The sequence below is a fragment of the Megascapheus bottae genome, chromosome 4 (assembly GCF_031878675.1).
Source record: "Megascapheus bottae isolate mThoBot1 chromosome 4, mThoBot2.hap1, whole genome shotgun sequence".
Classification (NCBI taxonomy): Eukaryota; Metazoa; Chordata; class Mammalia; order Rodentia; family Geomyidae; genus Megascapheus; species Megascapheus bottae.
Genome location: NC_143512.1, coordinates 38,388,631 through 38,412,023, shown reverse-complemented (window position 1 = coordinate 38,412,023; position 23,393 = coordinate 38,388,631). Strand labels below are relative to the sequence as shown.

Below are 23,393 nucleotides of genomic sequence, written 5' to 3'. Positions count from 1 at the left end.
AGTCTCAACCAATAATTCTTCCTCTTTTTATCTATTTATAGGGAAGGATTTGAGGAAGAAGATTTGGCCATTCATTACAGCATAGTACCTTCATCTGTGCTTGTCTCACCATCATGCATACTAGTGGGTTACACAGATTTTTCTGTAATTGTGAGAAGTAACTAAAATGTAGAATTAATATTCACCTCTGCACTTCTTGGACCAGGCAAGAATTCTCTATTTTGTGCCAAAGTTTAGACCTGTATAGACAAATTTGTGGCTCACAGGACGTGTTTTTTCCCTTAAAATAGATTCTCTGCAACCAAAAAAGTATTTTCTTCTCTAACATAAAAATGGTGAATTTAAAGAAAAATTGATGTTAACCTTTTCTTCCTACTACTTAGGAGTATTGAGAATGACAAATAATATGGTGGTAACACAGTAGACCATTGACCTTTGAACAGGTGCTGCTTTAAGCAAGGCCTTTAAAGAGAAAAGCAAGACTCAACATTGGCAAAGGATCAACTACATCAAAATTACTTGGAGTCTTGTGAGCATTCATATAGCTGCATGTGTTTTAGTCATTAAAAACTGAGCTAAGCTCTCCATGATCTATGAATTCAGTCTAATTATCATATTAATTTCCTGGCTTATTGTAATTTATATGACTTCAATAAGACATAAAAATATCTGATATCCTCCTTATTTTTATGGCTTTCCCCCCTTAGTTAATTCTATTCATCCCCTGAAATCTCATCGATTTTTCCCAACAACCAAGACACCTGCTGAGGAGTCTTTAACTCCAATTTCCTGTTTTACCCTATTATACTAAAATAAATTCTTTCTCAAACTTAAAAAAAACACATACTAACAGGATTATGACTATGATTGCCCCTTAGTATCCACAGGGAATTGGCTGTTGAATCCCTAGGATAGAGCATCTAAGGATTTTCAAGATCCTCATAAGAAAGTGGTGCATATTCCAATGTCACCTACACATGGCACCTGTATACTTTAAGTCACATCTAAATCACTTATACTACCTAAACAATGGAGATGCTGTGAAAACAATTGTTAAGCTATATTGTTAAAGGACTATAAATAAATGATACTGTTTAGGGAAACGTGATAAAAATCAATTTGTATATACTTTCATACAGACACATCCATCCACAAATAATTGGATCCACAATTGCTTAAGCCAGTGTTTTTATACCACATTTTGCACTATAGTATGTTTGCATATATACTTATATATGAAAACTGTTTCTTTTTCTAGAGTACTGCTCTTTCTTTGGGGCAACATTACTTGAAATCCCAAATGGTCTCAAGCTCATGATTCTCCTCTCATGATTCTCTCTGTGGCATGGGCCACCACTGCCAGCTTGAAGTCCCAAATGGCAGTGATATGAAAGCAGAATATCACGGGGTGAAGTAGAGTTGGTGGACCCCAGAAACCCCAGGGAACCCTGTCATTTCCTATTACTCTGTCCCTGAAGCCTTCCTTGGAGGAGAATCACATTGCTCTATCATAATACAATCTACATATCTATGTAACTATTTATCATCCACCTATATATCCCTCCATTATCCCATAGAGATTTTGTGGCAATTACCGGAATCTTTGTATAACTAAGATAAAACTTTTTCTTATGTGTCTTTTTGTTCTGAGCTTTGGTTCCGATTGACTGAAGCTGGAGCATAAGTGAAAGCTCCTTTTATTCTTGTTGAGAATAATTTTATGTTTTACACATAAATCAGAAAGATTTATAAACGAAACCCGACACTGGATGTAAGATGCACAAAAGTAGTCACATAAATTTCTTCTTTTGGATATAAAACATTCATCTCAAGTTTCAACTCTGGTAGCTTATTGCTATTTCAGGTCTCCTCTAGCTCCAGATGGAAATGTTTAACACATAGGACTAGTAAAATAAATAGTGATTGCAAATAGTGATCTTAACTGATAGTTTGTTTCTCTATCTAGAAACAACAAGGGAACCGAAAGCTAGATCAGAAGCTTATAAATGTAAGATTTGAAGATGTAGAAATGATTTTTGATTGGAAATTAGCCCCAAACCCTAGAATAATTAACAAAAACTAGCCTTGGACTATTAAAGTAATCAGAAGCACAGGTTAAAGCTTGGCTCATGGATAGCTGTCCCTTCTGTAAAATAAGAACTTTAAAAATCTCACCCATTGGCCCAGGAAATAAATAAGTACATTTTATCTTGGATTTTGATTTTTTAATCCCATATAAAAGCTTGACTATGTCTCTGGCCTATACATTTTAAATCAGATTTGTATTATTCATATGGTATGAAAATTACAAACAGAATTTTTTTTGGCAGTCCTATGGCTTGAACTCAGGGTCTGGATGCTATCCCTGAGCTTTCTCAAGGAAAATACTCTACAACTTAAGCTACCGCATCAGTTCTAGCTTTTCTGTGTATGTGGTATAGAGGAATTGAACCCAGGGTTTTGTGCATGCTAGATGAGCACTCTGCCACTACGCCATACTCCAGGCCCAGAGAAATTATTATAAAAGGGATTTTCTGATTGCTGAATTCTCAAGAAACTTGAAGAAGGAAATGCAAATACATTCTGCAAACTAGGTTCATAGTGTGAGGTCACATAAGTATAAAGAAAAAAACATTGAAGGACAAAGCTGACCTGTCAAAGAATCAAACTGGTAATACAAAGATAAAAACTACCAACATCAAATTACAAATTTATACCTGATAAGAAGATTAAGTTCTAAGTAATAAGATTGTAAGGCAACAGTCTTTTCACAGAGTGATATAGAGAGATGTTAGAGTGAGATAGAGAGATGTTGCCCTGGAGAATAGACCATGGGATGTATAGCAGTTAAAATAAATGAACTGTATAGATAAACCTGAATAAATCACAAGGTAATGTTGCATGAAAAATAATATCTGTATAACTTTTTAAAATGAAAATAATATTAGGTGCTACAGTGGGAAGATACATGTACACAAAATAAAAATAAAACAAAGAACCAGCTGCCAGGGATTCATGCTTGTAATTCTAGTGGCTCATGAGACTGAGATCTAAGAATTGGGGTTTGAAGCTAGCTTACACAGGCAAGTCCATGAGACTCTTACTTCCAGTCAGCTACCAGAAAGCCTGAAGTGTAGTTCAAGTAGTAGCATGGTAGCCTTGAGAAAAAACCCACATAGACGGCATCCAGGATTTGAGTTCAAAGCACCAGATTCCCTTTTCTTCTCTCTCCAGCACATACAAGAGATATGGAAGGATGAAATGACACAATCAACAATAGGACAGTAATTACTTCTGTGTTCAAAACAGGGTACTGGAATTAAAAGACTCTGCAACAGTGGTGTCTTATTTAGTTAAAAAAAGAATCATTATAGCAAACATGGTAAAGTGTTAATATTAGTTAAGTCTAGGTGGCTAGTATGATAGTCTCATGTTTTTCTATGTGTTTAAAGAGTTTCATAGTGAAAGGCAGAAGCATTAAAATGAAATATACAAATCTACATTTATTGTCTTTGTACACATATGTCTTAAACTCCAGAATTGTGAATCCTAAATTTGAACCCCTATATTCATGAAGAGAGAGAACTGTGAAAAACTCCAACAAAGCTCTCTTCCACTCTGTATCTTAAATGATCTTCCTATTGTGATTATGAGAGCAAATTTGAAATAACAATATACCTATTATTCTTCAAAGCATCTTACATATTTTTACCCTGTCCCTCATCTTCCAGCACTTATTCAAGTAATTGTCACATAATTAGTGTGTAATAAATGCAAACATTAGACATTTAGTAAAATTCCTTAGTGCTACATAATGAGTATGTCTACTTGGTTTTTTAGAGGAATCCAAAGATAACCATGTTTTAGTGAAGTGTTGTATTACTCAAAAATCATTCTGTTATCTATCTAAGATTTTTTTCATCAGAAACATTTTAAGCTGTTTCTTAACAATGGTCATCTTTGATTTTTGTGTGTTTTTTTCTCTTTGCTTCATGTAGCAACTCATCAGACTTTACCATTTCTTCCTTTAAAATATCTATCACTGGGGCCAAGAGTGTAGCCTAGTGGTAGAGTGCTTGCCTAGTGTACCTGAAGCCCTGGGTTTGATTCCTGGGTACCACATACACAGAAGAAACTGGAAGTGGTACTGTGGCTCAAGTAGTAGGGAACTAGCCTTAAGAAATCCCAAGAACAGTGCCAAGGTCCTGAGTTCAAGCCCCAAGACTGGCAAAAATAAGTCTATCACTGCCTTTTTCTCTTCATTCAAATCTGCCTCCCAGGAGACATGGCTTATTTCCTTTCTTGGTATAATATCATTCTGAGGATCCCTTGGGCCTCCATTCATTCTTCCTTTATTCACAATGAATACCTCTATGAGGCCAGTGTAGATCAACGTAAGTGGGCTGCTTCAGTGACTTTCCATCTGCTTTCTGGATACAATCCAAATTCAAGATTCTTTTTTTCATAGGTTGATTCCAGCTTATTGCTTCTGCTCTCTCTCGTCCTCTGGCTTCTGTTGTAAGTGGGCATCAGGTCACCTCATCTCTTGCATCCTCCGTGTGTGTTTCTCCTATTCCCACCATGGGGCTGCTACTGTGCAATCTCAACTGACCTTGTCTGAGAGCGCTCTCGTAAAGATGGGGGGCTCTTTATTTTCCAGTCTCATCAAAGTGTGGCTCCCTAGAAGAAACACTGACTTGTGTCTGAGCACATACAGAGCACACTGCAGCTTTAGGACTTTGGAGAGAGTATCATTTTCAACTCCCTGAGGCCCAAGAATGACATGAGCTTATGCTAAACAAAGTTGCATTTATTTCTAAGGCCTGAGGAGGAGCAGCCTGTGCCCTTTTGGGCTGCATGTGGAGCTCTTGCTTGTAGCCAGCTCAACAGGAGGACTGGTCTCTGAATGACATTCTCTGGCCACTTTCAAGTGGTGGGGTCATTTGGAATGATCCTTTTCTTTTCCCCCTCATTTTACTTTTATTTATTTTGTATTATATTTTATTATCTTATCGGGATAATGTGCAGAGGGGTTACAGTTACATTCGTCAGGTAGTGGGTATGTTATTTCTCTAACCTTGATACCACTTCTCATGTTTTTGTCCCCCTTTCCTTCCCCCCTCCCCCTTGAAATGATCCTTTTCAACAAATGGCTCGAGAGTTTTTTTTTTTCTAAGTTTGGCAAAAATTTGTAGCTACCTTAGAAATAGTGTTGAGGACATAGTATACTACATGACTCAATATTTTCTTTACAAGAATACTTGTCTCTGGCCTCAGATTAGGATTCACTGAATCTCTGCTCCATGCTGAATTTTGTAGCTTAGTCCTTGTCCTTTGTGAGGCTTTTAATTTTGATGCTCACTCACAGGAAATGTTTTCAACATAAACTCTATAGTCACCTCCTTCTAGGCTTCATCTTACCATTTCCACCCTTTATCCAAATCCCATCAAATTCCAACTTTTATTTTATTCTGTGTATTTTTATAATGTGCTTTGTAAGAAAAACATGGAAACACAATTCACGTAGTCAAATTTATAATTAAATAACCATATGTATGTGTATAAACACACACACACATTATGCTATAGTTTAAGGAAATATATAGAAGAACTTTAAAAATATTTGGCTTTATGTTTTTAAGTTGAGGTCCGTTATACCTCACATAAGACATGAAAAATCTCAACTTCATTTTTATTTTATTTTTAAACAATGTGAAATGGGAGCGAGACACTGGTGGCTCACACCTATAATCCTAACTACTCGGGAGACTGAGATCTAGGGATCACGGTTCGAAGGCAGGCCAGACAGGAAAGTTCCATGAGACTCTTATCTCCAATTAACAATCAGAAAACCAGAAATGGAGGTGTGGCTCAAGTAATAGAACGTTAGCCTTGAGAAAAGAAGCTCAAGGAACAGTGCCCAGGCCCTGAGTTTAGTCCCCAGGATCGGCAGAAAACAAAACAAAATGTACAATTGAGTTTAGCATACTATTTATGTGCATACATATAATGTATTTTTCATGATATTAAGCCCCCTCTTTTATTCTTTCTCTCATTTTCATTTTTACAAAGTTTAATATGTTGAACCTTTCTGAAAACCCGGTTTTTGAGGGAAAACTATTAGGAAAGTGACTGATAGAATCAGTGGACTGATAGTAGATGAGCACAGGGTGGACGGTTACTCTGAGCTCAGGCCCAGCTTCTCTGTATCATTAGCTGTAGCCACAAAGTATTATGTAGTGTCCTGGGAAGTGGAGGCAATTTATGATTTTCAAATTTGTTTACTTTAAACATTTGCTTGTTTTATTCAAAAGGAATTATAGTTCAAAATGAATTGTTCACTAATCTAATATAATTGCAGAGGAAAATGTAAAAATTCTAGGGCACAAATATAAAGAAAGAAAACAGATAATGAGCAAAAGAACCCGAGTCCTCCTCATAGAAAAGAGAAAAAAATAGTCTCATGGTTTCAAATGTACCAGAAACAGTAGAAATTATACTCTACCCCCTTACCAGCCTCACATGGTGCCAATAGAAACTGCTAGACACACTAGTAAAATGTGGGAATTATTGGCAAAGAGATACCTGAGAAGTAGGCACAGAGCTGGCTAGTGAGAAGTTTTGAATTCCATCCAAGGCCAAATTTCTACATCCCATTCCTGGTGGCAGAGAGTGAATATGGCAGAGATGATCACAGTCAGAAGATATAAATTGGGATGCTGAGTCATTACAATCAGAACACTTAGAGAACATATTAGGAAAATACAGCCCTGTTTCTATCCACAGGCACTTGTCAAGCTTTTGGTCGGTGCACGGTTTGAGCAGATGGTTACTGAATCTATTCAGCCCAGTATAACTTGTATCTGGTGGTGGTGGTGTCGGGGGGGGGTGGAGGGTGGCAGTATGTGTTCAGGACTCACACAGAGATGAATTTGTACTCATGAACTGTTTGTGGAATGATAACTCCTTTGTACACCTACTTAATGGTTATTTTTCTAATTAAGATTTTTAGGGCTATAAACATTTCTGGGAATTTATGGATCTGCTTAAGTTTTCCTGTGGGTTTTAATTGCCTTTTCTTGTTAATTTCACAGTGTGTGGACAATATACGATGTAATGGCTTAATGACTATAGTGTTTGAAGAAAATTCCAAAGTTACTGTACCACACATGATTAAGTAAGTATAAAAATCCTTTCCGTTGCATTTTAATTAAGATCAATTTGGCAGAGAATGTAAAACTCTGAATAAAATATTGCTGTAGAAGAAGTTTCCTTCTTATCAACAATGTTTCTTGACAGTGATATGATAATTGGTTTATATTGTGCCATTATAAACAATAAGAAAGATTGACAAAATGGTTTTTTGGATTCACGGCTTATTATATCATAAGATAGAAAAATTGTCTTTCATAATGGTAGTATACACCCTCACTCATCAAAAGGTTTCAAATTTAATATTTTTAAAAATGAATTAGTGACAGATATGTTTAAAGTCAGGGGATGGATCAAACTGTGGTGATTTGTTTTGGCATCTTTCTGGTGGATGTAAATCCTATTATTCAGATTTGGCTAGAAAGATGTTTAGACTTTGAATACACTTTAAAAAAAAAATGAAGCAACGGGCTTAACTATGATACTTTCTGACCATAGCCTGGATCTGATTTCAGCAATTGGCTGTTTGCTTAAGACAGCCATCCTGACCTATAAATACCCCAACAAAGCAAATTGTATAGTTTACAGGGATTGCTGAGGAAGATATAGTTTTAAATGTGAAGTTACGTCAATAACTATGTGCTGGAGCTTTCTGTGTCAATACTTTTGACTCCACACTATTTTGTTTTCAAATTCAGAATTGTTTGGGGTGTGTTTTGAAATGGACCACATTGTTCCCTAACCACATTTTCTTGGCTATTTGCATTCCTGGTTTTAAAAGTAAAGTGTGTCTTAAAAGAATTTGGCTCTATCTTTTCGAACAAAAGTTACTTGAAACTAAGAATATGCTTCTTTTATGCCTGCTTGTGTGAATACTTTGAGGTCTGGACTGTTTATGCAGACACAAAACAAAAAACATTGCATTTTGAAGGATGATTTTGCTATGCTGACACATATTAACAATAGCACAAGTTGTAGAACTCAGTTTGTTACAAGAAGGCAGAGTGTATAACACTAGCAAATATAAACAAAATTTAAAGTATTTTGAAGATGGCTATTTTAAAGCTTCAAAGATTTCCTTTACATTCCATTTCTAAATTTTTAATTTAGCAGACTTCTTTGAAACAGATCACTTTAAAATGTATAATGCTAAGATTAAGAGCAAGTAGGAAGCAATGGGTCTGAAAGTATAAATTATGGCCTAATTTTTGGATTCTCAACATTGGATTAGAGTTTTCTTATTAATTTTTACCATAGGATTCTTATTTTTAACACTGCACAGAGTACTATATATTATTTTAATTCTTTTTTTCAAAAGTTGCCTCAGAAGATTATATGCTCACAAAAGTCTAATTGCTTTAGAACTAGAATGTGTCAGAAGGTTCTAACCAATTTAGAATCTCCAGACCTCCAGGAAGCCAACCATCCTATAGGCATACATCTTGTTAATGCTGAAGACAACTTTAATTTTGTGTCTGCTCCGTTGTGGGCTCATACTAGGCTAGATCTGCTCCCTTACCGTATCTGTTTTCTCAGGTCATGTCCAATCTCATTTGCATGATCACTTTAATATTAAGCAAAACTTTTCTGCCTTTGGGTATACAGCATTGATAGCTGAACAAGGAAGAAATGCTATTCTTCTAAGAGTATTGGCGAGAATTGGCTATAAGGATTAGAGCCGATCATCTAGACTTTACTAGCTACATTTCTAAGACAGAGTGAAGTTCATGTACTTAATCCTTTTAGTTTTCCCAGCCTCATTGAGCCTAATTCTCCTCAAACAGAGGAAAGAATATTATTTTACCATCTCTGTTCCAACTTCAACTCTCTACTTATGCTTTTCTCTACATCTGTTTCCATTGCTATATGCCACGGTGGGGGGAATAAACAGTTTTTAGAGTTAGGAGAAAAATATCTTAGCATAATTATGTCTTACTATTAACACAACATCTCTTTGTAAGTACTCACTTCCTTTTCAAATTTGTCAACTACAAAAGATGATTTTTTCAATCTCTCACAATTGATTTTCATTTTACCCCAAAGGTTTCGCTACTATCATGGGAGGCTTAAGTAACACATTCTACCTTTCTTGAGAATCCCTTAGGAAATAAAGTAACAACCTATGCAGTGTAATAAAAGAAAATTAAGTAATTTTGTTAATATTTAATCTCATATCTTGAAATGACAATGAGATCACAATTTTGAAGGATAATGGTATAATTAGTTTAAATTAAGTTCATGCTGACTGCAACATATTTTTATCTGTGTTTTGAGTGAACAACTTATAATATAGCCAAAAGATGGTGATGCTTAAAACTACAATCAGACTGCAAAATCATGATAATTATTAGGTGAAAAATATCCATTTAAATGGTGTCTAGTTAAAGCTTTCTTTCTTTTAAAGCCATTTGACCTCAACTTTCTTAGAAAAATAGAGATTTGGGGTGGTTAGCAGTGAAAGAAAATGGTGATCATTTCATTCAGCTGTTTCATAGTAGTTTGATGGATTCATAAAAGTTCCTTAGGTCATTTTCATAAGAGAAGAAATTAGGAATCAGAAAAACAAAGTTGGTTGAGAGTTTTATAAAGGGTAGACAAGCCACACTGTTTTCAAGAATCTCCAAAGATGTGTTTTTGTATCATAAAATCAGTAAAATAACTAAAGCTTGCAGGCCACTCTTGCTGGGGCCCTCAGCAAGAATGGGCTGCTCATTGAAAATGCTATTTTAGGCTGCAATGCAATGCTTCTGCTTGCACTGAGCACACTTGGAGTGGGGAATCTTTTAAAAGCAAGCTAAGAAAGCTATTGATTACTTTGTAGCCAAAAGAAAATAAGCATATAATCTGAAATCTGTCAAAGTGCTAAAAGATTAAACTAAGGGTTTCCTCACAACAAGCCAACTGATTTTTAGAAAGCAGGTTGCTCAGTGATAGTCATAGACCTTACAAGATAGCCTTTAAAGAAGTCGTGAAATTCAGGTTTCATTGACCACCTGTCCTGTGTCAGGAAAGGTGAACAGGAATCTCAGAAAGCCGCTAAGGTTACCAGTGCTCTTGCCCGTCTATCCAGGGTGCTACAGCCTCATGGGAGAAGAAGGGGGCACAGCCATATGGAGACTTCGCAGATAAATAAAAGTCAGGATGTGCAGGCTGACAGTGGTGGGTGTTGTTTAGGATAACATATTTCATCCACTACTATTGTTTAATGAACTGATTTTTAATATGGCTGAATATTTGATGACAATTTATCTAAGTTGTGTTCAGAAAATTGAAGCACATTAATAAGCCAGGAAGAATGAAATAAATGACTTAGACATTTGGTTCAACAAGGTAGGGAAAGATACACTGAATTGTAGGAAGGTGTTAGAAATAAATAATTGAAAGAAGAAAAAAAAACACTAGTATAAGATATTGAGTAAGTAGCAATTTTTATAGGACAAAATAATGAATCATATAATTTTTTGGTTGGTCATGGGACTTGAACTCTGGGCCTAGACGTTGTACCTGAGCTCTTTGGCTCAAGGCCCTTGAACCACAGTGCCACTTCTGAATTATATATTTTATGTGCTAGTTATTGTAGAGAGACTGTCACCTACCATTTAAAAAAAATGTTTGCACAGTACGACACTAAATGTAAGGACCTCCAGGATAAGGAAACAAAAGCCACATAATGAGTGATTGTTGTCCTTGATGTACTATGTTATCTCTCGTCTCTTTTGCTATCCCTTGGTTATCTCATATTGTTACAGTTTTTCCCCTTGTTATCTGGTATGTTTTATATGTGCTTAATTGGTTATTTGAAATTGGATAGGGAAGGGGGAAAATCAAGATAAGCGGGGGGAGGGTGGGAGGGAAATGGGGACCATGTCATGAGAAAGGATATCAATGTTTGTGAAGTTATGCCCCTTCTATCTGGTGAATATAATGTAACCCTTCTATTAATCACAATGAAAAATTATTTAAAAAAGAAAATTCCATAATCCACTTTAAGGAATGATTTTTCTTCTTCCTATAGCAGGTTTTTCATTTCGTTTTCCTAAAGTGAAAGAACTAACTGGAGAAGGAATCCTTCACAGTGAAATGAACTGTTTGCACATCCTCCACAATGAACACTGGCCTTTCTGCATTAGTGTCAGTGTTCACAAACACACTTGACATTTGGTGGCCCCCTGGTGTATGCATGTCAAATGTCTGTCTCCACCTTGTCTACCAAAGGGAATGGGAAACCCGCACAGGAGGATGTATTTACACATGCTCAAGTCCTCAGTGGCTGGTTAACATATTTCTGCCTTGTATGTAGGTCTGATGCCCGTCTTCATAAAGACGACACTGACATTTACTTCAGTAAAACACTCAACTCCTGCAAAGTGCCCCAAATCCGCTATGCCAGCGTGGAGCGCCTCTTGGAACGACTGACTGACCTGCGGTTTTTGAGCATTGATTTCCTCAACACCTTCCTGCACACCTATCGCATTTTCACCACGGCTGCTGTAGTATTGGCAAAGCTCTCTGACATCTACAAGAGGCCTTTTACCTCCATCCCTGTCAGGTGTGCCTTTCTGTTTTCTGTCACCATGTGAATATCTGCCTAGGGTATTGACTCCCTTCTGAACCTTCAATGCCCCACCAGCAGAAGTGGGAAGGAAGGGTCACAGAGTTGCCCAGGAAATAAATTGAGAAGCCTGAAGTCTTCAGGGGGCCTGTGATTGTTCTGTGATTATTTGAAGGCTGCCTTGGGCCTTTGTCCTTTTTTTAAAATTATGCTTTTCCAACTTTAATATATATATATATATATATATATATATATGAATCATTAGGGAGGCTATCTTGTTAAATTGCAGGCTATCATTTTTAATTGGGTATGGATTGGACCTAAGTTCTGTAGTGTCCCCCGAAGACACTAGTGTTGTGTTACTTGTCCTTAAGGGACCATAGCCAAGGAGCAGGGACAATTTCTAATGGGCATCTGGGAACTTAGGTTAGGACCATTTAGACTAAGGAAAGCTCAGCGGTAGACCTGCAATTGCATAGTAGACTTTAAATGAAGGGTCTATGTTCTCCACTGAGTCCTGGGACAATGTTATCACTGGGTCATTGGCTTGGTACTGTTAGCTAATGATGTTTACTATCTCTTTAGGTCATTAGAGTTGTTTTTCGCCACCAGCCAGAACAACAGAGGTGAACATTTGGTGGATGGAAAATCTCCACGACTGTGTCGCAAGTTCTCTTCCCCACCACCACTGGCAGTATCCAGAACCTCCTCCCCAGTGAGAGCCAGAAAGCTGTCCTTGACTTCCCCCTTGAACTCAAGGATAGGAGCTTTGGACCTGACTACATCCTCATCTTCCAGCAGCCCTACCACCACCCATAGCCCTGCCGCGTCCCCACCGCCACACACTGGTAAAGTACCGTTGGATCTTAGGAGAGGCCTCTCTTCTCCAGAGCAGAGCCCAGGATCTGTAGAAGAGAAGGTAGATAATCCCCGCCTGGATCGGTGTAACAAGCTAAAGCGAAGTATCCAAAGAGGTATTATCTAGCTCACTGATGTGATCACAGCCCATTTTGCTGATGCCTGCCTCTCACCATTCCTGCTAGAACCCTCACTCCTTACTTTACCTCCTTTCCTAGAAAGTAGAATTCATAATGCACAGTGGCTAATTAGAAGAGAACTTTCCCGTAGCTTCCACTAGCCCCTGGGGAACAGAGAGCAGAGGTAGTTGTCCTAATCCCCTACTGTCCGAGGCTAGCTGGAATCATTTGTTTATGGAAGAGCCACTGGTCTGGATGCTGTTTCTGGAAGTTCTTGAGATTTGGTTGAAACTGGTTGGCGAAGAGGCTACCATAAGGCTTTTCATAGAGACAGGCTGTTCCTCCACCACCACTGTCTGCCCTAAAAGCCTGCGTTGCTCCTTTTTCCACTTTGGATGATCTTGTGCAGTAGCACTAATATGTCTGAGGAGTTTAGTTATGAGGCTGATGCTCCATATTACTCTAGAGCCATCAAGAGAAAGACCAAATCAGAGAAGATGTTAATTATCTGTGACACAGTCAAGATGGGTTTTTGTTTGTTTTTCAGTTCCTATAATTTATTGCAGTTAGCACATAGTTTAAAAATTCACCAACACATCAATAGTACAAAACAAAATAACATTATAAGTTATTCCACCCTCAGGAAAACAAAATGTACTATGATTGTCAAACTAGCTGTCAATCTTAGTCTTAGAACAAAGGAAAAATGTGAAACTAAGTACAGAAAAAAGCCATTGCTTGCAGTGACCAAAGAAAATGCCCCCCAAATAGTCTGCTTTCTCACAGACATTATCTTCTCCAAATTAGTAAAAATTATTTTAGCATTAACTCTATTTAAAAATGTAGAAACTCCTTAGGTAACTAAAGATAATGCCCCAAGGCCATTTTCACAGAAAAATATGGAACATTTCATGAGACATTTTTTCTTCTGTCATTCATGGAGCTTGAACTTCGCACCTGAGGAATGTCCTGAATTCCTTTGCTCAACACTAGCTCTACCACTTTGAACCACAGCATCACTTCTGGTTTTCTGGTGGTTAATTGGAGAGAAGAGTCTCATAGACTGTCCTTCCCAGGTTGGCTTTGAATTGTGATCCTCAGATCTCAGCTTCCTGAGTAGCTAGGATTATAGGTATAATCCACCAGCACCTGACAGACAAGATGGTTTTTAACATATAGATTAGGTTATATGGTTTCCAACTTAAAGTCTCTAATGACTTTCCACCTCATATAGATTAAAGTACATTCTTCCTTCTAAGGACTTTGGGTTTTATGAGATGAATGCGCCCTCTCTCTCTCTGTCTCTCTCTGTCTCTCTCTGTCTCTCTCTGTGTCTCTTTCTCTCTGTCTCTCTGTCTCTTTCTCTCTGTCTCTCTGTCTCTGTCTCTCTCTCTGGGTCTTTCTCTGTCTCTCTGTCTCTGTCTCTCTCTCTGGGTCTCTCTCTGTCTCTCTCTGTCTCTGTCTCTCTCTGGGTCTCTCTCTGTCTGTCTCTCTCTCTCTGTCTCCTTCTCTCTCTCTTTCTCTCTGTCTCTCTCTGTCTCTGTCTCTGTCTCTCTCTCTCTCTGTCTCTCTCTCTCTGTCTCTCTCCACCCCACCCCCCGCTTTTACTTGCCAGATTCCCTAGTTACCGTACTATGGTCCTATTAATTTTTAGTTTGTGACCCAGAAACACCTTGGCTCTTCTGGGATGGAGGCTTTGCACTTGTTCTTCCTTCTGCTTAGACAACTTTTCTGATGCCAGCTCCCAGAGGTCTATCTTAGCTACATCTGTATTCTTAGTACCTTGGACAGTGCCTTGAAGACAGTAAATCTTTGTTAGATGATCGGGCAGTGGCTCACACAGGGAATCCCATCCACTTGGAAGGTAAAAAATTTAGAGGGTCATGACTGAGGCCAAGCCAGGTTAATACAAAGCTAGCCAGATCTTTTTTTTCATATTTTTATTGTAATTAATAGAAGGGTTACATGATATTTGCCAGATAGAAAGTGCATTAATTCACATACATTGATACCCTTTCACATTAGCCAGATCTTCTTTTTAATATATTTTTTATTGTAATTAATAAAGGGTTACATGATATTTGCCAAATAGAAGGTGCATTAATTCACTTACATTGATACCCTTTCATATGTCTTGGTACCCATTACTCTCCCCCCACCCCCCATCTCCCCCCACCCCCATCTTGGTTTTCCCCCCTTCCCTATCAAATTTCAAATAACCAAATACAAATAAATTCAATGTATCAGATAACAAAGTGAGATACTGTAACAATATGAGATACCCAAGGGACAGCAAAGGAGATGAGAGATAACATAGTAGATTAAGGACAACAATCATTCGTTATATAGCTTTTGTTTCAATATCCTGGAGGTCCTTTCAATTAGCTTCATACTATATGGCCTTATGTATCAAGATTTTGCTCTATTGCAGATCTCTGCTAGGATAGCCCAAGGTTTCTACTGATTATGACAAATGAGGGAAACCATTGAGCCTAAGTTCCTTTGAGTCTGGCTTACTTCACTTAATATGATTTTTTCTAAGTCTTTCCATTTCCTAACAAATGGGTCGATGTCGTTTTTTCTGACAGCAGCATAGAATTCCATTGTGTACAAATACCACAACTTGTTGATCCACTCCTCAACTGAGTAGCCAGATCTTTTATCAGCCAACAAGCCAAGAATAATAGTTTATGTCTGTGGTCCCAGCTATATGAAGGCTTAGGTAGAAGGAGCATAATCCACACCAGACTGGCCAAAACACATATTTGAAAAATAAATAAAGGACTAAGGAGAATGCCTAGATACCAAGCACAAGGCCCTGAATTCAAACCACAGTACAAAAACCAACAAAAACAAGAAAAACAGTTAAATGAATGAAAGAGAGAAAATACTCAGCAAACTAGTAGAGAGACCTTCTGGTATACCTTGTTGTTCTACTCATTGTACAATGTCAATAATTCTTCTTGCTTTTAAAATCTCAGCCAAAATGGCAAAGAGCCTTTTACCCAGTATATCATAACTAATGTACTATTGGTACTATAAAAATGGTGCAACAGATCCAAGTGTTCAAATTTTTTTTTGGTTAGTTGTGGGGCTTGAACTCTAGGCCTGGGCATTGTCCCTGAGCTCTTCATCTCAAGGCTACTGCCCTACCCCTTGAGCCACAGCATCATTTCTGGTTTTCTGGTAGTTAATTGGAGATGAGAGTCTCATGGAATTGAGAGCCTGGGCTGGCTATGAATCATGATCCTCAGATTTCAGCTTCCTGAATAGCTGAAGTGTTCAAATTTTAAGACTAATCACTCAGATGAAAATTCAAGCTTTGTTTTCTGTCTTCTTGAAACTTCTCTGTGCTGTCTCTTTCAGTTCATTTCAGTGAGTTTACTGCATAAAGTACTTGATGGAATTTTAACTGGAGGGGTTGTCATCCAAAGTAGTATTCTTTTTTAAAACTAGAAATTCTTTAAATTGACAAGTTAGCAACTAAGGAGGAGGAAAGGGAGAAGATAATTAAAAAGTCATTAGAGCAACAAGCTTTAGTGAAGTGCTGATGGATTCTTCCCATAATAAGGCAGTGCAGAAGCTGACAAGTGATCTGAGGCTCCAGCCAACACTCTAGTGCTTGTGCTGACTGAGTGACAGACAGCTCTCTTTGTCCTTCCCCAGGGCCCAGCATCCTAGGATGTCTGGGAAGAGTTGTAGGGCATGGGAAGGTCTTTCCATTCCTCTGTTTGACTGGGCTAAGAGTGAGGAATCTGGAGATGAGTTTGGATTTGTGTGTGTGTGTGTGTGTGTGTGTGTGTGTGTGTGTGTGTGTGTGTGTGTGTGTGGTTTTTTTTTTGGAGACAGGAGAGCTTAGGAAACAAGCACTTCAATGTCAGATCTGAGTGGCTTCAAGCTGTGCTTGTTCATTCCTGTAGCAGGGAGCGGGTCTATGGCCATAACCATGCCCAGCTTTGTTCAGGCGTCAGTGGAGGAATCTCTGAGGGCAGAGCTCTGTATACTCCAGAGCTACAACCCTGGCACACAGTGAGTAGGGTGACATACTTTCCTCCTCTACTCTGGCTCTCTAGATAATGTAAACCTAGCTCTCTGGACACATGGTTACCAGAGGGGTAGCTGGAAAGCAGAGGAGATCACACCTATGAGTAGAAGCACAAGCCAAGAATTGGCATGTGAGCAGAAGAGAGAGCAGGAGAGAGTTCTGGTTGAGGAGAACGATGCATGAACAAAGGGCTGGAGTTACCCCCACAGGTAACGTTTAGGAGAGCTGCTGCTGAAGGGGAGCTTTTGACCTGTGTTGAAGTCAGGAACAGCCCGGTTGAGCACACTTCCTAGGGATTTCTAAATTCACTAAGGGGTGAAACAACAAGGATTATCCCACCTTTGTTCCACTTTTTCTTCTTGTTCTTCTTACTACCATAATAATTTTTAAGTTATGATAGCTCAGTAGGCCAGATGCCAGGAGCTCATACCTATAATCCTAGATACTCAGAAAACTGAGACCCAGAGGATGAACTCATTCAAAGGCAGCTATGGTAGAAAAGTTCAAAAGATCCCATCTCTAATTAGTCAGCAAAAATCTAAGCTGGAAGAGTGGCTCAAGTGGTAGAGCACCAGCTGAACAAGAATGATGAGTCACACCACAAGGAATTGAGTTCCTGTTCCTGTTGTAGAAAAATAAATAAAATAAAAAAATAACTAGCTCAGAGGCCAGGAGTTTGGCCTAGTGTTAGAGTGCCTAGCATGCATAAAGACCCAGGTTCAATTCCTCAGTACCACATACAGAGAAAAAAGCCAGAAGTGGTGCTGAGGCTCAAGTGGTAGAGCTCTAGCCTTGAGAAAACCCAAGGACAATGCTCAGGCTCTGAGCTCAAGCCCAGGACTGGCAAAAAAATCTAGCTCAGGAGTTAAATATATTCAAAACAACATCTTCAATATATTTTCATCTTGCAAATGCCTATTAAACAATACTGTTTTTCTTGCTCTCTAGCCCCAACCAACAATCATTGTTGTCTGACTATATTAAGGCTATGTAAATGGAACCCATCTTTTCTGACTGACTTTATATTTTATTTTATTTCTGACTGAATTTTTTCAATCAGCAAAGTATCTTGACATTTCAGCATGTGAGAACATGCAATCGGGCATGAATATTCCATTATGGGTATAGATATTTTCAACATGTGTTTATCCTTCAGTGGACACTTCAGTCACTTCTACCTCTTGGTGATGGTAAATAATGCTTCAGTGAATATAAGAATGCAAATAGTTCTCTGAATTCTCCATTTCAATCAGAGAAAGAGCGGGGGAGTAAGGGAAGAGAGAGAGGAAGGGAAGGAGGGAGAGAGGAAGAGCTACACAAGTGGGATTTCTTGGTCATATGGTCATTTTATTTTCAATTCTTTTGATGAATATTGTACTGTTTTTTCACAGAGGAATTACAGCATTGCATCTCACTAATAGTCCACACGCTCACTAGATTTGTGTGCGTGTGTGTGTGTGTGTGTGTGTGTGTGTCTGTCTGTCTGTCTGTCTGTCTGTCTGTCTGTGTCTGTGTCTGTGTCTGTGTGTTAATGTCCTGTAGTCGTCATGTGAAGGGGTAATCTTTATTTTTTCTCCTCTATTCCTAGAGGTTGCATTTTTACTTTGGCTAGTAAAAGATATAGATATTAATTAGGGGGCATAATTGGATTTGAACTTGCTAGGCAAATGCTTTCAAGTGGGTTCTTGTACTTGGTAAGCAAGTGCTTTGTCATTTAAGACACATCCCCATAACTTCTAAACTTAGATGTTTTTCAGATAGTTTATTCTTTTTTCCTATGTCTGGCTTAATACTACCCTTCCACTTTGTTTCCCAGTGATTAAAGGACATGTGTACCATCTAGCTTGTTGAGATAGAATCTTGCTAAAGACTTTTTTGTTCAGAATGACATTGATCTCTCCCTTCTAAGTAGTTGGAATTTGCTTTTTTATGTAAGAAAAAAGTAAAAACAAAATATATTCCTTTATGACAACCTAAATATATAACTCTTAGGAGATTCTCAGTCAAGCTGGCCAGGGCTCACTGTGATCACATGTTCTACATTCATTCATTGGATAGGGAAGAAGGGTTACAGTTTGGTCATCAGCTTGTCTAGTTTGGGTTGTTGAGATGAAGTCTTTTTAACTTTTTTCCTGAGCTGGCTTAAAGCCATGGTCATCTATATCACTACCTCCTAAGTATCTAGAATTGTAGGTGTATGCCACTATACTTGGCCTTTTTAAAATAAAAACAACATATTTATTCCCTATCTTATTCTTAAAAATGTTTCAAGTAGGAAGTGGCACTGTGGCTCAAGTGGTAGAGTACTTGCCTTTAGCTGAAGAGCTCAGGGACAGTGCCCAAGCCCAGAGTGCAAGCCCCACAACTGACAAAACAAGTTTCAGGTGTAGTTCAAAGGGACACATAATATACCCATAAATAAAAATAAAATAATAAGGAAGCTGGGCAATGCAGAACAAGGGAGAAAAGATATATTAGGAGAGGGGTAAGGCTAGTGAACAATTCTCCTAGACTCCTCACAACTTTTTCTTTTTAAATTATATTTTTATTATCTTTAAGTAGCTGTACAAAGTAGTTACCATTCAACAAATCCATTTATGAGTACAGTGCATCTTGATTGATGTCACCCCTTTTACCATTCTCTCCCTTTCTTCTCGAACCAACTCCTCTACAATTTTTGTTTTTGTTGAATATACATTTGAAAGTGTGACTACATGTTCCACTGTCTTCCTCCCTTCATCTACCCTGAGATAACAAAGATAGCAATGCAATCAGTTTTGTGATTTATACTGAAAATTAGGAATATGTTACTTGTAGAGGTCCATCTTTTTTGGCTATTGAGACTTGGTAAAGAAGACCCTGTGAATAAAGGGTTAGGATTAAGACAAGGGTAGTGGCAGTTCTCTGGTATTTTTGTGAACAGATAAAACAGAGGAATAATAGGCTTAGTATTTTCTTTTATTGTGCATTTGTATGTGTATCATATTGGTTGTGAATAGCTCTAGGGAAGTCATAGATGAATACTTCTGATGTTTAAAAGATCAGTGTTCTAGTGTATGCATGTGTATGTGTATATTTGCAAGTGTATGTGTGCATGTGTGTGCATGCAGTATCTGAGGAGGCCAACAGTGCTGTTCTGCTATATAGTCTTCAAAATTCAAGTTGGCAGAGAAAAGGAGATGCTGATCCATCTCTAATGTAAATGATGTTTGCACATGCTTCTCATAATAATAGCAGTTAAAACGGTTGGCAAGCTTGAATAAGAATCCTATGCCAAGAGTTTGTGCATTTTCTGCTTTTCACTTCAGAATGCCACCCAACCCAATCTGATTGTGTGATACCAAGTTTTGTTCACGACAACTATACCAAGGCCAAAAGTCTGTAGTCAGTCTGTCTGTCTGTCTGTCTGTCTGTCTGTCTGTCTCTCTCTCTCTCTCTCTCTCTCTCTCTCTCTCTCTCTCTCTCTCTCTCTCTCTCTCTCTCTCCCTCCCTCTCTCTCTCTCTCCCTCCCTCTCCTCTCCTCTCCTCTCCTCTCCTCTCTTCTCCTCTCCAGGGAGTCAGTGTCAGAGCATGCTCTTTGAAAAGTGCTAGTGATCGTTGCCCAATTTTACTGTCGTTGCCATGATAATGCCAGTTTAGCAATGTGTTCTGGCCAGAGAACTTCAGGTGGAATGAAGGGAGTGTGAGAATTAGGAAGCATCCCTTGTGTGAACCTTACAATGGGTATTTTTAATGGGGAAATATTATACAATTTGTTTCCCCTCAACCTAGTCTCCACATTTGTTCCAGGCTCACCCAGCAGTCGCTAGTGGCTTCCCTTCCTAAGACCTGGCAGTCACTTCCTTCTTCTATTCCAAGTGTTTCTTTCTTTTTTTTTTCTTACAAAACCTAATAGCCAGACTGTTTCCCTACAGTAATAAATTTTTAGTGAAAACCAAGACAGCGGCAGGCAAGAAAGAACTCAAGGACCACTCACAATACTGGGCCCTTTATCCCATCAGTGTTCATGGCTGCATAACTCAGCTGCCTAACTGTGTCTGCACAGCCCACAGCACCAGTATCTGTTTCTGTGTTCTTAGTTTGAAAATTGCCTGCCTGTGGGCTGAAAATGCTCCCAGTTTTAGCATTTGTTTTGAGCCCACATCTGCCCACTCCTCCTGCCAGCAAAGCTGTTTGCATAGGGCTTGATTGAAAGAGAACACACCAGAAGGAAATGCCACCTCCACTTTACCATGCTGGCATGCTTTCTTCTCCCTGTAAGTGCCTGGTAGCTTGCCTAGAATTCTTTGCTCACCTGCTCACTGGGGACATTAGGGTCCTGTCTAGTTTTTTCATTGGGAAGGGTTTTGGGGTTTACCATATTGCTGACTTAAGATTTTTTCATTTGACTCGGATGTGTGAATGAATGAATGAATGGTTGAATTAGATGGAGGACATGCATTTGATATTCAGCTTGCTCTTGTAGAGCGGATGCCTTCCATTACAGATTTTTGAAGGAGCTATTTAGAAAATAATAAAACAGCTAAGCACTGATTTTTTTTGTCTGCATCTTGCATCATTGCCAGTTTTACTGTAATTATGTCATTCAAGGAAAGCTTCTAACCATTTTCCTTCTCCAGCCCTTTTGAGTCTCAGAAGATTGAAAGTGTAGCCATATTCTAAGGCAGCCAATAACAAGCAAGTGTAAAAAGTGGTTTTATATAGAACCATTACAGACTTTGTAAATTTTGTTGAGTAACATTTTGAATGGAATGAAAAGAGAAGTTGTTCAGCACACTACGGTAATGGAGTGACCTTTAGCTTTTAATTATTTATTAACTTTTTAAGAATATTTTTCTTTGGAGAGGCATACATAAAATTATACTTGATGAATAAACCAGTGGCCTAGACCATGAACATATGATCCCAGAAAGATGGGTGTTAGCTGCAGCAACAAGGCTGTAGTTGAACCCACTCAACAATTCCTAAAAACAGATCTCCTCCTGCTTCTTGTTATCTGTAGTTGGAGCTCAGAGTTACCCATGTAAACTGTATGAGAGGATGGAAATGCTCTAAGCCTGTACTGTCCCATGCTATCGTCCCCACCAGGGGACACTGAGCATTGCTAGTACAAGTAGTGAACTGAAGGATTACTTGAACATTAGTACAACGGACAGTGCTGTCCTAATGTCTCATCATTAGCTAGTACTAATATAAATTTGGTTAGTACTTGCATTTTGGTCACTGCAGCTGACCTGAAGAGATCAGACCCTGAAGAGCTCCCCAACCCACTCCCCGCAAAGCTTCTGACATGAGAGTCCATTAACACATTAAAAGGTTAATTGCCCTAAGGCAGCAGCTCAAGTAGAGCAATAGGAGCATCTTCATCTTGATCTCAGTGTCGCCGATAATCTGAGAAAGATCCTCTCTTGAGACCCTGAAAAAGTCAAAGAAGAGTTCTTGAGGGCACACAGTTGCTGCAGAACCCCTGTTCTTTTCAACACCTGCTGTTTTAGTGGACAGAAGGAGCAAGCCAAGGTCCGCTAAAGTCAGCCAGGCTCAGCATCGTCAACAGAGTCCAGTCATAGATGGAGAAGATCACATGTAGAGTTAGTCTCTTCAGTATTCTGCTGTGAGGTAGGACTTGGCATCATATTGAAGATCTTTAAATATGTAGACTACCAAGACTCTTATTTGTCCTTAACAAACTCGCATTGCTGGGTAGGAGGTTGACGAGGAGCGCTTGGCGCTTGGATTTAAGGCTGGTGGTTAACATCCCTGCTGTTTTCCAGCCACAGTGCTGGAGTCCACACCAACGGATCGAGCAGGGGTGGAAGGGGTGGAAGCCACCGAATACTCACCTTGCCGATCTCCCCCGACTCCCCGGCACCTTCGCTACCGCCAGCCTGGAGGTGAGAAGTCAGAAAGGGATTCAGAAAGAGAGTGATGGCTAGCTTTGAAATCTTCCTTTTACTGTTTTACTCCTCAAATACTATTACACAAGAAGTAGAAAAACAAATGATGAGAGAAATATGAATATATCACCAGCCAGGCTCTTTGAGCATTGCACTGCATTTGGTGCAGAAGAACATGGAATAAAGGCCTGTCTTAGTCCATGGCTATACAAATTGGGAAGTATGATCTCCTAAATTGTCTTGAGACACAGCACATATAGAGGAAACACAATCAGTTTTATCTTCCCATTTTTTGTCTTTATGTTCTAATAAATGTATCCATAGTTATTTTGAATCATTCTCTACATTATTTTTCCTCAAGGCAATTATTCCAAATCAGAAAAGAAAGTTCTGCAATTATGAAAAGAATTTCACCCCAAGTAACCCAAATGAAATGCATTTGGGTTACTCTTATTCATGCTTCAAGTAAAGCATTTTGTCAACCCATAGAAAGTTCACAACTCCAGATTGTCTTGTCATTTGTGTCTCAGCCACTTCATAGAGGCTGTTGGCATTTATCAGAGCCAGCCAAAGGGCTGAAGTCCCAGAAGGTTAATATCGACCAAGACTACACTTCAGGTGCCTGGTCAGTTGGGGAGCACTTTGCCATTTGGCTGGCTCTGGTAAAGGAAGGTGACAAGCCTGGCTTTCCTGGAGAACCATAGGACTCCCATTGAATTAGCCAAATAGAGCCTGGGTTCATGCAGGGCTTAGATATTTGACTATGACCACAG

The 23,393-nt window shown here is 38.8% G+C and overlaps 1 protein-coding gene across 4 annotated transcripts in view; it reads left to right on the top strand.

Moving 5' to 3' along the window:
* Rasgrf2 (Ras protein specific guanine nucleotide releasing factor 2) overlaps positions 1–23,393 on the top strand; it is a 202,305-nt gene that overhangs the window by 110,259 nt on the left and 68,653 nt on the right. Inside the window, exons 13-16 of one of the 4 annotated variants that reach the window (XM_090331691.1) lie at positions 7,095–7,177; positions 11,453–11,701; positions 12,290–12,552; positions 22,498–22,617. In XM_090331691.1, the coding sequence (XP_090187817.1) occupies positions 7,095–7,177; positions 11,453–11,701; positions 12,290–12,552; positions 22,498–22,617 (715 nt within the window). Of the gene's footprint in view, positions 1–7,094; positions 7,178–11,452; positions 11,702–12,289; positions 12,679–22,497; positions 22,618–23,393 lie in introns of all 4 variants that reach the window. The other 3 variants (XM_090331694.1, XM_090331693.1, XM_090331692.1) reach the window with 3 other exon arrangements.